Source organism: Aulonocara sp. 'chitande type north' Nkhata Bay, linkage group LG7 (genome assembly GCF_057382095.1).
Source record: "Aulonocara sp. 'chitande type north' Nkhata Bay isolate Kocher_YH1m ecotype deep benthic linkage group LG7, A_spYH_male_GT1.1, whole genome shotgun sequence".
Taxonomy (NCBI): Eukaryota; Metazoa; Chordata; class Actinopteri; order Cichliformes; family Cichlidae; genus Aulonocara; species Aulonocara sp. 'chitande type north' Nkhata Bay.
In genome coordinates, this window is record NC_141350.1 from 20,168,458 (window position 1) to 20,182,761 (window position 14,304).

Here is a 14,304-nt window from a genome sequence, read left to right on the forward strand (position 1 = left end):
TGATCTTACCTTTCCAATGGCTACTGCTGAAGTGGCCATGTCTAAAACAAAGCTGTCTCCATCTTTAGCAGGAGCCGCAACACTGATGGGGTTGGTGCCCAAAGTACACTGCAGAGTTCACAGAGTTTGAATAATGAAGATTTTATGATCAAATTCATAAATATCTTAATTAAAATGTCGTATATTGCATTAACTATGGATTCTTTTCTAAAATAGTTAATACATATACCTCTTTAGCACGTGTGGGAACCACCAGTGGTGATGTGTTGGTAAATGACATCCCCTGTGGAGTTTAGATTTTTTCTTAGAAAGTTAAACAAAAAGCAAAAGCAACTGATCATGCTATGATCTAAAGAAGCAGCTGAGAAACAAAGTCATTGACATCTATCATCCTGGAAGGAAATACAAAGCTATACTAAAACATAGTAAATCTGGGCCTATAATTGAAAAATGTATTCTTTCTGGGGGAAAAAATCAACTGAAAAGGGGGAAAAAAGATCAACAGACAAACATTTCACTCACAATCATGTTTTCTTTCAGCGCCTGCATTGCATAGTATCCAGCAATGCCATAATGGTTGGAGTCTAAAAAGAAAAAGGTCACATATAAATTTAATAGCTGAACAGCAGTGGTAATGCACTGTCATTGTTTTAGTCGTCAGATTTGAGAACTATCTCTCCACTATAAATAAGTGTTGAAATATAATAATTATATTTAAAAACTCAAGATTTTATTGATGAGATCAGAGCACTTGTTCCCCTTAAATGAAAGTTTCTTAAACCTCTAAGAGCTAAATCATCATGGGCCCCAATCCTAATCAAACCCTGTGCAATCTAATTATGTAGGTACCTTTGTTGTTTTTAATTGTTATCTTAAGTTTTGGCAGTCAGGCAACAAGGAAGGCAATAATTCTAATTTACACTCTTAAAAACTACTTAAAGATTTATTTCTCCAAAATAGAAGTTAAGGGTAGGGTTATTATTACCAATAGTGACTTATGACTTCAGAGGGTTAATAAAGTCTAACTGAGTCTTATATACCTCACTGAGTGTTAAACAAACCAAACAGTCAACTAGTTGCTGAACAGGAATCATGCACTTATAAAGGCAAGATTTTGTATAATCAAATACTTTAGTAAATATCTATGTAAAATGAACAGGTTTTTAAACAGGGCAACAAATGACAGACATATATTGCTTGTTTAGTATAAGACCAGTTATGTCTAACATAGTGCACTATATTTTGGTTCTTACTGGAAGTAAAATGCAAACAGTTCAATAATAAATGATCTGGAAACCTGTTTAACTGTGTCGCCACTATAACATTTCCTTGAAATGGGACTCACTGTGTGCCACCACCCAGCCAATGCCAACGTCGTTGGCCTTTTTTATGGCCAGATTCATACAAAAGTTTCCCACCACCGGGCCTAAGAGATTCTTCCCATCCACCAGTGCTGTCGCTTCACTCTCCTTTTCTACCACTGGCTCACCATCCTTGGCACAGATGCCAGTTTGAATGTCCTTCACATACATGTCTGTTAAAAATATAGTGAGTACACATAAACGACACACAGACTTAAATTTAAAATTACTGCTGATGTCTCCAGCATCAGTGAGGAAAGATGCTTAGTTTTTGTGCAAATAAGACACAATGATATGTACAGTGAGGATCAAACAATGAAGCAACAATGATGAAAACACAGTTTTGAAGGAGGCTGACCCATCCTGTTGAGTCCATGGCTGTAGTGGCCCCTGTGGTCTCCTTCCACCAACACTTCAGCTAGACTGCGAGCATGATGCTGCTTGGTACCCACTGCTGTCATGCACCTCTCAATGAAGCCTTTGACCTCCACCTCGCTGATCAAACATCTGCATGGGGAACGTGATATTTAATAAGAAACATTTGAAAAAGTAGAGTAAAGATGATGATGTGATCATACTGCTTGTTTAGATATTGCATGTACTAAAAACACATTACACATATTACTTTTTTATCAGTCATATCAAATTCAACGGTCGACAGTCCAGTTATTTACTCTAACATGAACTGCTGATTTTCCTTAAATTGCAGTTTATCTTACCTAAAAATTTGAATTATATCATATAATTATATGAAATGTATTGCTTTTATTTTGTAAGGTTAAATAACCATCACCATCTTGGCTTCTTGACCTGAGTATATTTGGATGAAAGGGGTGGCTAGCTAATTTTATTAGAATGGTGCAGTGGTACTTCATTTATATAAGTGTATTAAATGCTGTGTCACTTTTGTGCAGTGAAAGACAGACATTTAGAAAGCCACAAAAAGTTCACACACCACACTCTGCAAATCTTATACTAATACCTAACCATAAAAACATTTATTTATTATTTATTTTCACAAGGCTTGGGTGTATCATATTTTCTTTACCTGGTTTGTCCATGCACTACATCCAGTGGCTCATCACCACACTGGAGCATCTGAAAGTGGTTGGGCTTGCCCTGCTGCCTGTGTAATTACAACTAAATGCCAAATAGGACAAAATAAAACACACCTAACATCTATTATTGTATGTATTTTTTACTACAGGTTCATTCATTTTCATTTTATTAGCACCAGAAGTTGTTTATTTGGAAAGCATAGCTAGCATACCTTCTTTGTTCTTTCACTTTTGACACGTGGATATGAATGTGTAACACACATGACTAGGCTGTCAGCCTGTCTAGTTGTATTACAATTGTCTCCTTGATGAGCTTAATTAAATGTTTCTGTGTAACACATCTGCATCTGTGTGAGCTGAGCTGATTACATCATACATATTTTGTGTTCACCTTTGAGCCCTGCGTAAATAATTGTTTTGGCTCACTGCATCTAATTAAAAATCAGTGCACATGACCATGGCAGTCAGTTAAACTACCACAGGAGTTTTCTGCCTGATGGTCTAGCTCTCATTCAAAGACTGGAATCAAGAACAGGACATAAATAAAGTAAACTGCAAAGCTCCCCCATACTCTACACAACAGTTCCACCATGGGGATTTGTTTCCTGCCCTGTGCTAATTCAAATTTCCATTTTTGAAGTGATTGCAAAACCTGTAACCACACTGATGATATACTTGTGGTAGGACTGCCTTCAAGAGAACACCTGAGGAGTATATTGTGAACTTCAACATGGCCTGGCTTTCTTACATTAACTGGCTTGACAAAACCTAAAAGCCCAGTCAGTCATGATGTGTATCATGATTAGTGGTTATCAGTTGGTTATCAAACCTTTCTTTCCTTCCTGTAATAAAACAAGTTTGAACAACTAATGATACGTTCTGAGTGTTTAATGGTGAAAATGTAATGCTTTTCATCCTGTCGTCATTCTCATCCTCCTTTTTGCTTCTTTCAGAATCAATAAAAATAGACATAGAAATAATTTACCCTGAGACTATTTGTGATAAAAAACAAAACAAAAAAACATTTCCTTTTCGTTTGTAAAATTAATTTCCAGCAAGATATTTTCACATTCCAAGAATTACCCAAAAGAAAAAAAACAATAAAAGTAAGACAAGTTAATGAAAGTTTAACATAATTGTGTATAATGTCATTATTGTTATTTAATGCATTATTATTACTTTGATGTAAGGAGCAATTTACCATTCTTTATTTTTGGCCAGATTTTGGGCATTGCACTCAAAACTAGAGGTGCATGGACAATTCAAATATTGATAGTATTGATACCAATGCTGGTATTGGTATTGCTTAGGTTCTAGCACAATAGTATCAATACTGCGTTTCCAGGTTGCCAGCCAGTTAAATAATTATGATATTATCATTATTATCATTATTATCATTAGCAGAGATGGGCAGTAACGCGTTACTTGTAACGCGTTACTGTAATCTGATTACTTTTTTCAAGTAACGAGTAAAGTAAGGGATTACTATTGCAAAATCGGTAATTAGATTACCGTTACTTTCCCGTAGGAACGCTGCGTTACTGCGTTACTAAAACCGTGATTTTTTTTGCGAGAATGTCTCATGACAGTGACGTAAGCAAGTGCGACGTTGGTGACAGCAGCTGTGTGCAGATCAACAATGGATAATATATCGAGTGCGGGAGAGAGTGTGAGCGTGCAGCGTTTAAAGTGTGGAAGTACTGACCTTACTTTGAGTTTGATTCCATAAAAAGTGACAAAAACATTAGTGTCCATCGTGCGTGGGAAGAAAACTTCTTTTTACAGCGAAAAAAACCCCTAAACTTCCGAGCAAGTACCGAGTAGCTACGACGTGATGGGAAACTCACAGAGACACTCGCGCGGATTCTTCAACTGACCGCAGCACACCTACACCAGGGTAACCCTCCGCCTACCCTGCTCCTGCTTTACAGGTGAAAATAGAGCAAAAGGACCGCTGAGTCTTTGACTTTATTTATTTTCTGCTGTGTTTTACTTGCATCTGTTTGAAAGAGTGAGTGAAAACACAAAAAATATTTTATTTTATGTGCTGGAATGTGTAGAAAATAGGTTTAAATGTTAAACTAATTTATTCAAGTCAGAGAATGTTGCATATAATTAAATGTTTTGCTTGATGCATAAAGTTAAAAGATTAAAACTGATAAAACAAGTTAAAAAAAGAGACTTTTCCATTTGATTACATTTTGTATGATGGATTATGTAGAAAAAGTAGAATTGGGCTGAAAGATCTATCACTTTATCACCTCTTCAGGTTGTAAATCGTGTTTTTAAAAAGTAACTAAGTAACTAATAAGTAATTAATTACTTTTGAAAATAAGTAATCAGTAAAGTAACGGGATTACTTTTTGGGGGGAGTAATCAGTAATTAGTTACTGATTACTTTTTTCAAGTAACTTGACCAACACTGATCATTAGTAGTAGTAGTAGTATTGGAAATGAAAAATGCCTTTCAGCTTTTCAGTTTCAAAAAACATGAAATGTTGAAAGGTGTGTTTTGTTGTATTAACTAATTATTGTGGAAAGTAAAACTCACAGTAATTTAGGGGTCATTAAAATGTGTTCAGAATTCGCACATTATTTATGATTCATCAAATGAAGTCGTAGCACACTGCTCTTCCCTACATTAGCTTTATAGGTTAAAAGTATCGGTATTACCAGTAATGGACAAATGCTAATGATTTGGTGGCTCGACACCAAAAAATGTAGGATGGCACAGCACCGCTGTAAGCTGACGTTTACGGTTTTTTCTCTAAAATCTAGCAATTACGAAATGTAGTGAGATGGTAGAATATTAATAAAGATGGAGACGATAGAAATACTAAAACACGGTAGAGGTAAACGTCTTTACACATAATAAATAATAAGCTACTGCATCACAAAAGCACTTTTTGTCGCAAGTCTTGCGATTATGTTAATCACAATGAAAAAACTCTTGGATGAGTTGCTAACTCGTCTTGGCGCACAGGTTTTTAATTCATTGACTGAATCTACAGGTGTCCTTTGACCACACTTCTAACCACGCTCCTACCTGTTCATGCTGACTTTGCTGTCCTTTCACTATGATGGTCTGTCGATCCTGGATCAGATGTGTTGGGGGTAAATCCGATGACCTGGCAACTTTCCTCTTCAAGTGCCTCAATGTTAGGAAACGCCCCGTGTGTCAAAACTATCTGTCAGGTGTCTCTGCCCGGGGAGAAGCTTTGTGATTTGGCAAGGTCGTGAACCTGCTGCTTTCGGTATTTCCATTATATCGTGTCAATTTAACCCAGAAAGCACATTCTGATCACAAGTACAAGTCAATGAGTTTGGCAAATAAGTGTCATTGGCAATAAAATGTATTTTTCAAGAGAGATCTGGCCAAAGAGGGCAGCAGAGTGGAATCACTTTTTGGCACACCTGGCGCTTTCCGTTTTCCTGCTGTTTTAATCGCGCTCTACTTTCTGATTTCTGTCTCAAAGACCACCTCGTAAACGTCGCACCTTGCGTCCCTAATACAGAGCTTATACAGACATGTAGGTATACACATAATTTTTCTGCTTAAAAACACAATTGCTGGTAATACACAGGTTAAGAATGGACAAGAAAAGCCCTTAAGAGCTGCATCATTATACCTCAGCAACTCCTTTTACATTTGCGGGAAGACTGAGAAATTTCTCTCTGATGCATTTTTCATAATCTTAATCGAGAGCGGAGGATCACAACTTTGACTACACTGCACCCACCCGGTACCGCTGAAAACTGCTGTCCTGCACCAGCAACGCCCCAATCACGGTCTTAAAGAAAAATGTAATCTTTATACAACTTATTTAAATAATAAAACAACATATATTGCTATTTAACAGGAAATATTGCGGGTCAGTTCGTTATTTTTCGCAATGCTTTCATACACAGGGTGCTTTTCAAGAGCAAAAGTGCAAAAAAAAAAAATCATTACCTTTTAAATAAATGCATCTTAATGCTGATGGTACATGCAGGAAAAAAAGCATGGAATGAAAATGTTTACTTAAAACCCGTGAATAAAGCTTTATTTATAGTCATGTCCTTTTTATTCAGCCACAGTTTCTTAGAAAAATGTGATCCGCTTTAGGCCAAGGTGTGATCAGGTCCAGGAAGAGCCCTTATTGAGTGCCAGATATTGCAAAATATTGTCTTTACTTCGCAAGAACAGATGATGTCGGAATCACTTTGACTAATAAGCAAGTTTTGAGAGGTTTCCCCCAACAACAGCAACAACAAACAACAACAACAACAAATGGAGCCCCAAACTATGACAGAGCCTCCACCCTGTCTTACAGATGGCTGTAGACACTCACTGCTGTACCTCTCCCCTGACTTCCTCCAAACATATCAAGGTCTAGACTGAGAATGAGTGAACCAGCTGAAGTTGAAACAGAATTACAAAACAGAGACATAATCTTGAATACTTCTTTGAGCTAATGAGACTTTTTTGATAGATGTATGAAAGCTGCTTGGAAACATTTCATATGGATAATAGATTATATCTCTTCATAGTTAATGAATAAACCTTTAGTCTTTTTCCTCTCACAGTGATGTGATGTAAACCAAGGTTTTTCTTATATTTTAAATTTTTATTTTGAAAAGGCCAAGGAATGTCTTGCATCAGTGAATTAGATGCCAGTCTCTTTCTTTGAAAGCTTTCTGTCCACAAGGGGTCAGGCAATCACTGAATGCTGGGATGCAGAAACATAGAATATGCTGCAGCAAACAACTTTAAATCTATATACATACATACATACAACTTTATATACATATATATATATATATATATATATATATATATATATATATATAGAGAGAGAGAGAGAGAGAGAGAGAGAGAGAGAGAGAGCGAGAGAGAGAGAGAGAGATGGATGGATATTTACAAAGAAAATAAGCAAAGAAAACATGATGTATCTTAGACCATAGTGATCCTGTACAAGTAACTTACCAAAAGTTGCTATAATTTTTGCTTGTTTTTAGCACATTAACCTAACATGAATTATATTTGAGCCAACCCACAAGAGAAATTAGCTTTTCATATTACGCTTCTGTTTCTGCTGGATCAACTCACCAAAAGGAGCTGTTCCTAGGCATAAACCGCTCTTGCAAACCTACATTCTGGCCCTATGTGTAAATGTTCGTAGTGCTACACTTCAGTTAGGTCATTCTGGTGCTAATAAGGAGACAATGAGATATTTAACCCTCCTGTAGCGCTGCAGTTTAATGTAAACACTGTTCAAAACAACATGACCATTGTCCTGCTTCAATACAACAACAGCCCAGCTATCTAGGCTATCCATAAAAGGGAAAACATGTAGCTGTGGTGTGGCAAGAAAGCTTATCGAGTGTTACGAAACAAAATTTAGTCTTTACTTGCTCTTAAAACCTGGACCGTGCTACAAGAAGAAATGATCTGGGAATCAGTTTGACTTCTGTGTAAATGATGAATTGTAATGACCAGTACTGGACTTTTGAGGATTGTACCGTAGCAACCGTACTATATTGTAGGAAAATTTTGAGTCATTGTACTCCAGCGATGGATTCCATAAACCACTCCTGATTGCTGTGACGTTGATACATGTCCTACAGACAATGCTGACATCATTGAAACTATGTGACCCTTTATGAATGACTTGAAGCACATTTTTCTCCACAGTGTCATGTGTAGAAATCATATTCATAATCATATACATCTTGGAGCACATTGTAGAACACCAATTTTGGTTAGACTCAAATAAGTGATAAGCCAGAGTGAGACTAAATACAACACAAAAGCACAGCATCTTCACAATTTCTACACCTGGTTAGTACCCTTGTAGCCCAGATGTTGAACCAGAAAATGTTTGCTTCAGGTGGCAATGTAATAATGTATCTTTATGTATGAAAAAGAATAATAATTTTAAGACTATGTGTCAGTTTTTCTCCGTGACAGAAAAAGCTGCTGTTGCAAAGAAATATGTCTGTGTCCTAAATAAAAATATAAATGTGTAAAATTACAGCAAAAAGTTGATAGCAGATATCAACTCTCAACTATTTGATAGTTCATTGGCCAAGACTGTCCAGTAATGATACGGTTTTTATTAATTCATAGAAAATGTCTTGAAAAAGTGTTTAGTTGTTTATCTTGTTGTAATTTGAGTAAAAGTACTTTTGTTACAGTGCCATAAACCGGTAGCTTTATGGTTTGGTTTTGACATAAAACACTAACAAACCAATATTGGAAAACTAATGATTGAGTTTAGGTTAGTGTAAATGTTAGAGATTCAAGATTCAAGAAGTTTATTGTCATATACACCACAAAATACATTGGTTACACTGAGCAATGAAATTCGTACTGTGTGAGTTACCTTCACACAACTATAAAAAAAAAAACAACTGAAGTTCATTGCTAAGAAGTTTTTCCGTCTCCTGACTGACTTGATAGCACGAGTTTAAGCAGTCCTCCTGCACGTCTTTACTCCCACAGGCCTCAGCTGCGACTCGAGAAAGAGTATGGAGAAGTTAGCACCACCTCCCTATGCAGTGCCGCCTCCTATCCTGTAATTCTCCATGGGTCAGACATCTGTAAGCATTTCTCTCAGACCACAAGAGGAAAATAGAAAGTTGGAAGCTACAGGCTGTGATTTGGGTGTGTATAAATAAAGTTGCTAGCAAAGGAAAAGCTGCTAATGTGATGGGAGTCCAGAAGGTGGGAGGTTAGTAGGAGCAGGACACCCAAATCATCAAAGAGTGGAAATGAGTTGCAGGAGGGCAAACAGAGCCTCTGAAGAATTATATGAAAGGTTAGTTTCTGATTTGCTCATGAGGTATTCGTGGGTGTATATTTTACATATGTAAGTACAAGTTTGATTCATTGCATGTGTGGCTAAAAAAAAAACATACATGGAGCGTACATTTCTAAATGATTTCTCTTTTTATGGGTTGCACATGGTAACCAGGGCTTAGCTGAACATGAAAACACTTGGAAGGGTAAGTCATTTTGGGACAGCTGTTGCAAACGCATGTCATTATAGTCAGGGCTTGATCAGGGCTGCTGAGGGGTGTGTTTAATGTGCTTATACACCACAATCATTTAATCATTAGTTGTTATTAATCTCTGGTTCTCTGCCACAGTGTGTCTTTTATCCTGTCTCCTTCCCCTAACCCCCAGCTGGTCAGTGCAGATGGCTGCCCCTCCCTGAGCCAGCGTCTGCTGGAGGTTTCTTCCTATTAAAAGGTATTTTTCTTTCCCACTGTCGTCAAGTGCTTGGTCATAGGTCATTTGATTCTTGGGGCGTTATCTTTGTTTTTCTATGGTCTTTACCTAATAATATAAGGCATCCTAAGGTGACCAATGTTGTGATTTGATGCTATGTAAATAAAATGTAATTGAACCATACTGCTCTATCTGTATCTACAATCTTCACTCCTTAAAATATAAGCAACGCTAGAACAAATTAAAGAATGTTGTCAGATATATTACCAATTATTAGAACAAGTAATAATTTGTTTAAAACTGGTGTTTTAAGGCTGTTCTAATGAGTCCATCTGCAGTAGACGAGTAAACTAACAAAAACATGTTGACTCTGAAGTCTCAGAGTGCTAAACAGGGAGCAACACCCATTCAGTCTGTAATAATGCCTGAGCAAAGAGCAGATTGAGTGGAAATGAGCCATGTTGCCCCTTCACTGCAGGCCTCCACATTGGTGCTGACTCCTCTGTAGTGGTCGGCACTGCCTCAAAACTGCAGGGCACATTTGTGCAGCTTCCAGAAATAGGATGTGCTGTATATAATTGGCAAAACAGCAGGCTCACAGCTGCTATGAAAACAACCATGCTTTTCCCGTTGCCTTAGAACCACCCTACAGGCTTACATATGAGGCCCAAAATGATACCTTTAAAGTTGGGTGTAGGTGCAAAACCGCAATTTAATGGAGCGCCTCTTTGCCTCTATGTTCCTGAAAGACCTGAAAAGCATTTGTAGATCTTTGATGAATTGAGCAAAAGTTTTTTTAAACAAAAGAATAAAAGTTTTGTGCTAAAAGTGTTAACAGTAACTGGTTTATTTAACTCATTTATAAGACAGCAAGAGAAATTCAAAATACTTATAAAATCACAGGAATAGTGATAAAAAATAAATGTGTGTCGTGACTAATAACATTTAAAGCCTGCTGAGAGATAAAATATATTTGACTGTCAATGCAAGATGAATGTTGATTGTCCTTTTGTGAAGTGGTTTCTCATCCTCGTGGTATTCAGACATCAGCTCCACAGCCCCCTGTTCTCTCTGCTATTCCTCTCTCTCCCTCTCTCTCTCTTTCTCTAACCTGACAAAAGATCATTCAAATTCACTCATAAATACAATAAATAACAAAAACGATGCAGAGTAGCTGCTTGCTCAGTCTCTCAACTTGATTCAGCTCCCAGTCTCAATACAATACTAATACTTATTCAGTCTTTGGTCAGCTTCACATCTCTACTGACCAATCCTAGTAAGGCTGACATTAAAATGGGGAAATTTTAATATTAGTGTTTCAGATCCCATGTGTGAAATTTCTGTTATGCTTTTTCTTAATGTGTTTGTTCTTAATTTTTATTTTTTGTAAGTTTAAGTTTACTTTTCCGCATTTTTGAGACCATCTCATAATGCACTGACATGATTTCCTTTGAGTTAAAATGGTATTTTGGCGCTGATTAGGGGGTAGAGAGGCCAGCCCAAGTCCAGACTCCCATTTAGGTTAGGAGTGTAATAAATTCTCATGTCAGCCTTCATATTCTTGATTTAAATCAAATGCCTTCTTCATATATCACTCTTATCTCTTGCCTTCATCTACCAGCTGAAAAGTTTCAGGAAGTTTTGGAGTCCATCTTCTCCAAGGAAGTCGAAAGAGCCCTGAGACGAGCCCAAGTGGACGAGCAGGAGGACAAGCAGGACGATGGCCAGGAGTGGAATGAGAAGGTTCCAGCCGGCTGCCAGGATGTTGTACCATTTAGCCTTGTCCGAACACTCCTGAGCCAGCTGCAGGTTGCCCTGAGTCTTTTGGTCCCTGGCCTGCAAAGATGCAGGAAGACAAATTCATATTAAGACATCTGGTGTAGTCAGTTTTAACTGGTAATTTAAATATGAAGACTCCTCAGCATCAACGTAACTTTGTGCTGAAAGTCTGGGTAAATTCCCAGATGATTAAACATGCAACTATTTTGCTGGTAATAACTGAAATGAGTAAAGAAAATGAACAGCCTATTTATATATTGGTTGGGTCTGATTATTGGGGGGGGGTCATAACCCCCTCTGGAAATTACGCCCCTGCTCCTCAGTCTCATAAGTCTTGTGGGACATCTAGAGACATTAAAGCTTCATCTGCACTACATAAAAAAGATAATATGAATTCACTGTAAATAAAGAAGGTAAAACACAGATCATCTTTTTGTTTATAGACAGCTTGTCCCACAGATCTGGTTCAGTGCTGACCCAGGGCAGACTGAATAGCTTCTAAGTGTATCCATTTATTGTGGAAAGAACCCAGCCAGGGCCTTCCATACAACTCTCTAATTTCCCATGAGTACTTGCCCATTAGAAAGATACCAATTATGCCATTTTTAACTCCCCAGACAAGGAACCAGTGACTGTCTTTAATCTGAGTGCTGAGCCAGTGGCCCTGTGATTCTGAGCTGCACCGCGTGCATGCAGAAAAAAAATTAAATAAAGGGTATACACACCCTTTTGTGGTGAGATTTTCGGGAACTTTTATTTCCAGGTAGTCATGCGGTGTTTCCAAACAAGATTTGAAAATGCAATTTTCCAGGACTTCTTAACTTTTTAAAATGTGTTAAGTTTTTTGTTTTGTTTTATGTTTCTCTGCAGCTCCATTCCTGTGGTAAAGGGCGCTCCTGCTTTCTACTGTGTGAGACATTCGACCAGAGACAATAATAAGTCTTTACATGCTTCAGAATCTTACTGTGTTTAATCAAACTCAAAGATTTTGCAACAGAACTTTTACACAGAGGAAAAGCTAGAAGTTGTTCTGCTTTTTACACATAAAAAATCTGTAAAAAAAAATAAAGTAAAATGTACAATTTTTAAATGAAGAATGCTTCCATATTCATTTTATAAGAATTTTTTTTAACACCTTAAAAATCATAGGGTATGCAGGGTTTTTTCCCCTCTTTTTACAGTTTATACCCTCACTTACACATGGTTAAAAGAAAACATTTTTCTTCTTTTTGTCAAAAATGTAATTGCTGGTTCCTGCTGCTTCTTTTAGAAATGTTATTGTAGGTGCAGCCACTCATTGGTGCTTGACTTTTGCCCATTGTTTCATAAGTATCCTTGCCAACTTTGCACAACTTTTGCTTTTGCTGCCAAGTTTCATTGCAGAAGGCTGAGGCAATTATAGTAACACAATGTTCTTGTTAGCATTAAGCTGTTCAAGACTGACAAAAGTCTAGTATTACACTGCATAGAAATTCTTCCATTTTTTTTCATCAAGTGTATCCAAGTGTTTCTGCCTTTGTTGTTTTCAAAATGTTTTAATAAAGAGTTTAAATAACTGGAGACAACAATGAAGGCTACTTTATTTAAAAATAAATACATTAATAGAAAGATTTGTTTTAATTGGGACTGAGTTAACAATGTAGACCCTTCTTTGTTAGATGTCTGTAAATTGATTATAAAACATTTTCAAAAGCAAAGAAAGAAAAAGAGCACAAGGCCTCACCTTGATGGAGTAGATAAGCGCCATGAAACCCAGACAGCAGAAGTTAACATACAAGGTGTTGCACAGCGACCAGACTAGATAGTCTCGGGGAGGATTCTTGCCAGTGTTCCCCATGTTCACTACAGTGGATCCAACAGGCTTGCGAGCAGATTTGCAGTTGGTAAGAGGGGTGCAGTCGGAAGGGAAGTTGTAGGAATGGTTGTCCATTGTTAGCGTTCAGAGAGGGGAATCCTAGCTGTAAGTGGATAGACAACTTTGTGAGCTTGTTATCCTTCCAGATGCTTGGTCCTCGTCTTGAGAGTACTCCCCCCACTCCTCTATGCGAGAGGCTTAAAAAGGCCCATAAAGAGGGAGGTGGCAGGGAGAGCATCCATGGGCAGGGTCCTTTAATGCACTGCAGGTCTGTCATTATGTGGTCAAGCCTGTGAGACTGAAATAGAGATAGAGAGAAGAAGACAGGGAAACAGTTCTCTGAGAGAAAGACCAAATATATAAACTGTAGCTGAGAAAAGTATCCAAACAATAATTTTCCTAGAGATTTGAAGGTGGTGCGTGGTGATTTGGGTGAAGGTGAAGGCCATTTGAATGATGTTGAAAAGCCTTGATATGTCTGATGAAGAGTCTGCCAGAGGTCTTGAGGCAGGCATCTGTATCTTGGTGGGAACAGAGTGGGTTAACACAACCAACAGGACACATTTCTAAAACATATAAGAACCATTAGTTCAGTTCATTTCATTTGGTTTTCATGTGAACGGTCACAGTTTCTTACATAAAATAAAGTAAATTACCCAACCTGAACATTATTTTTTAAGCTGAAGCCAAACAAATTGTAATATTTGTAACAAATTGTAACAGTTGCATACATTGAAGATCCCACAGTAGATGGCCACTGACCAATTTATGCTGGACAATAGGGTTAACCAGGGTAAGAGGATACGCTTTATAATCAAGTGCTTGTCCTTTTCATTGTTTTCTTTTTTTTTGAAAATCATTTTGATATAAACACAAGGATTATATACATTTGAAAGGGAATTAAACAGACTCAACAGACTATGTTTTAAAAGACCAATGAGCCAAGTAGTGAGATCTAGCTTCCACCAACTGCGCCTTATCTCTAAGGCTAGGCATTATGTTCCGCATGAGGACCTGGAGAAGCTTATTCACGCTTTT

At 37.4% G+C, this 14,304-nt stretch overlaps 2 protein-coding genes and 1 long non-coding RNA gene across 4 annotated transcripts in view; 1 reads left to right on the forward strand and 2 right to left on the reverse strand.

The window, feature by feature from the left end:
* LOC147325039 (uncharacterized) overlaps positions 1–5,611 on the reverse strand; it is an 8,793-nt gene extending 3,182 nt beyond the window's left edge. Inside the window, exons 1-6 of one of the 2 annotated variants that reach the window (XM_086299316.1) lie at positions 5,466–5,611; positions 1,720–1,868; positions 1,346–1,534; positions 523–584; positions 230–283; positions 10–108 (exon numbers count right to left, since the gene is read on the reverse strand). In XM_086299316.1, coding sequence (XP_086155442.1) covers positions 10–108; positions 230–283; positions 523–584; positions 1,346–1,534; positions 1,720–1,868; positions 5,466–5,473 — 561 coding nt within the window. In that variant the 5' untranslated portion in view covers positions 5,474–5,611. Of the gene's footprint in view, positions 1–9; positions 109–229; positions 284–522; positions 585–1,345; positions 1,535–1,719; positions 1,869–4,124; positions 4,280–5,465 lie in introns of those variants that run through there. The other variant, XM_086299315.1, reaches the window with a different exon arrangement.
* Positions 4,060–12,964, forward strand: LOC147325040 (uncharacterized). The gene is made up of 3 exons (XR_015130257.1): positions 4,060–4,350; positions 8,904–9,653; positions 11,254–12,964. It is a non-coding gene; the product is annotated as an uncharacterized LOC147325040 (long non-coding RNA).
* LOC147325041 (interferon-induced transmembrane protein 5-like) lies at positions 8,531–13,957 on the reverse strand. The gene is made up of 2 exons (XM_086299319.1): positions 13,135–13,957; positions 8,531–11,468 (listed from the first exon to the last, which is right to left on the reverse strand). Exons 1-2 carry the CDS (start codon positions 13,339–13,341, stop codon positions 11,247–11,249), a joined length of 429 nt encoding a protein of 142 aa, XP_086155445.1. The 5' UTR covers positions 13,342–13,957; the 3' UTR covers positions 8,531–11,246.
* Between the last annotated feature and the right edge of the window lie 347 nt (positions 13,958–14,304).

What these genes read in the sequence shown, in the direction of transcription:
- LOC147325041 (XM_086299319.1), bottom strand. Translation starts at nt 13,341, where the DNA reads ATGGACAACCATTCCTACAACTTCCCTTCCGACTGCACCCCTCTTACC. An exon ending in CGCTTATCTACTCCATCAAG is followed by an intron (nt 11,469 to 13,134) that starts GTGAGGCCTTGT and finishes GCATCTTTGCAG; the next exon opens with GCCAGGGACCAAAAGACTCA.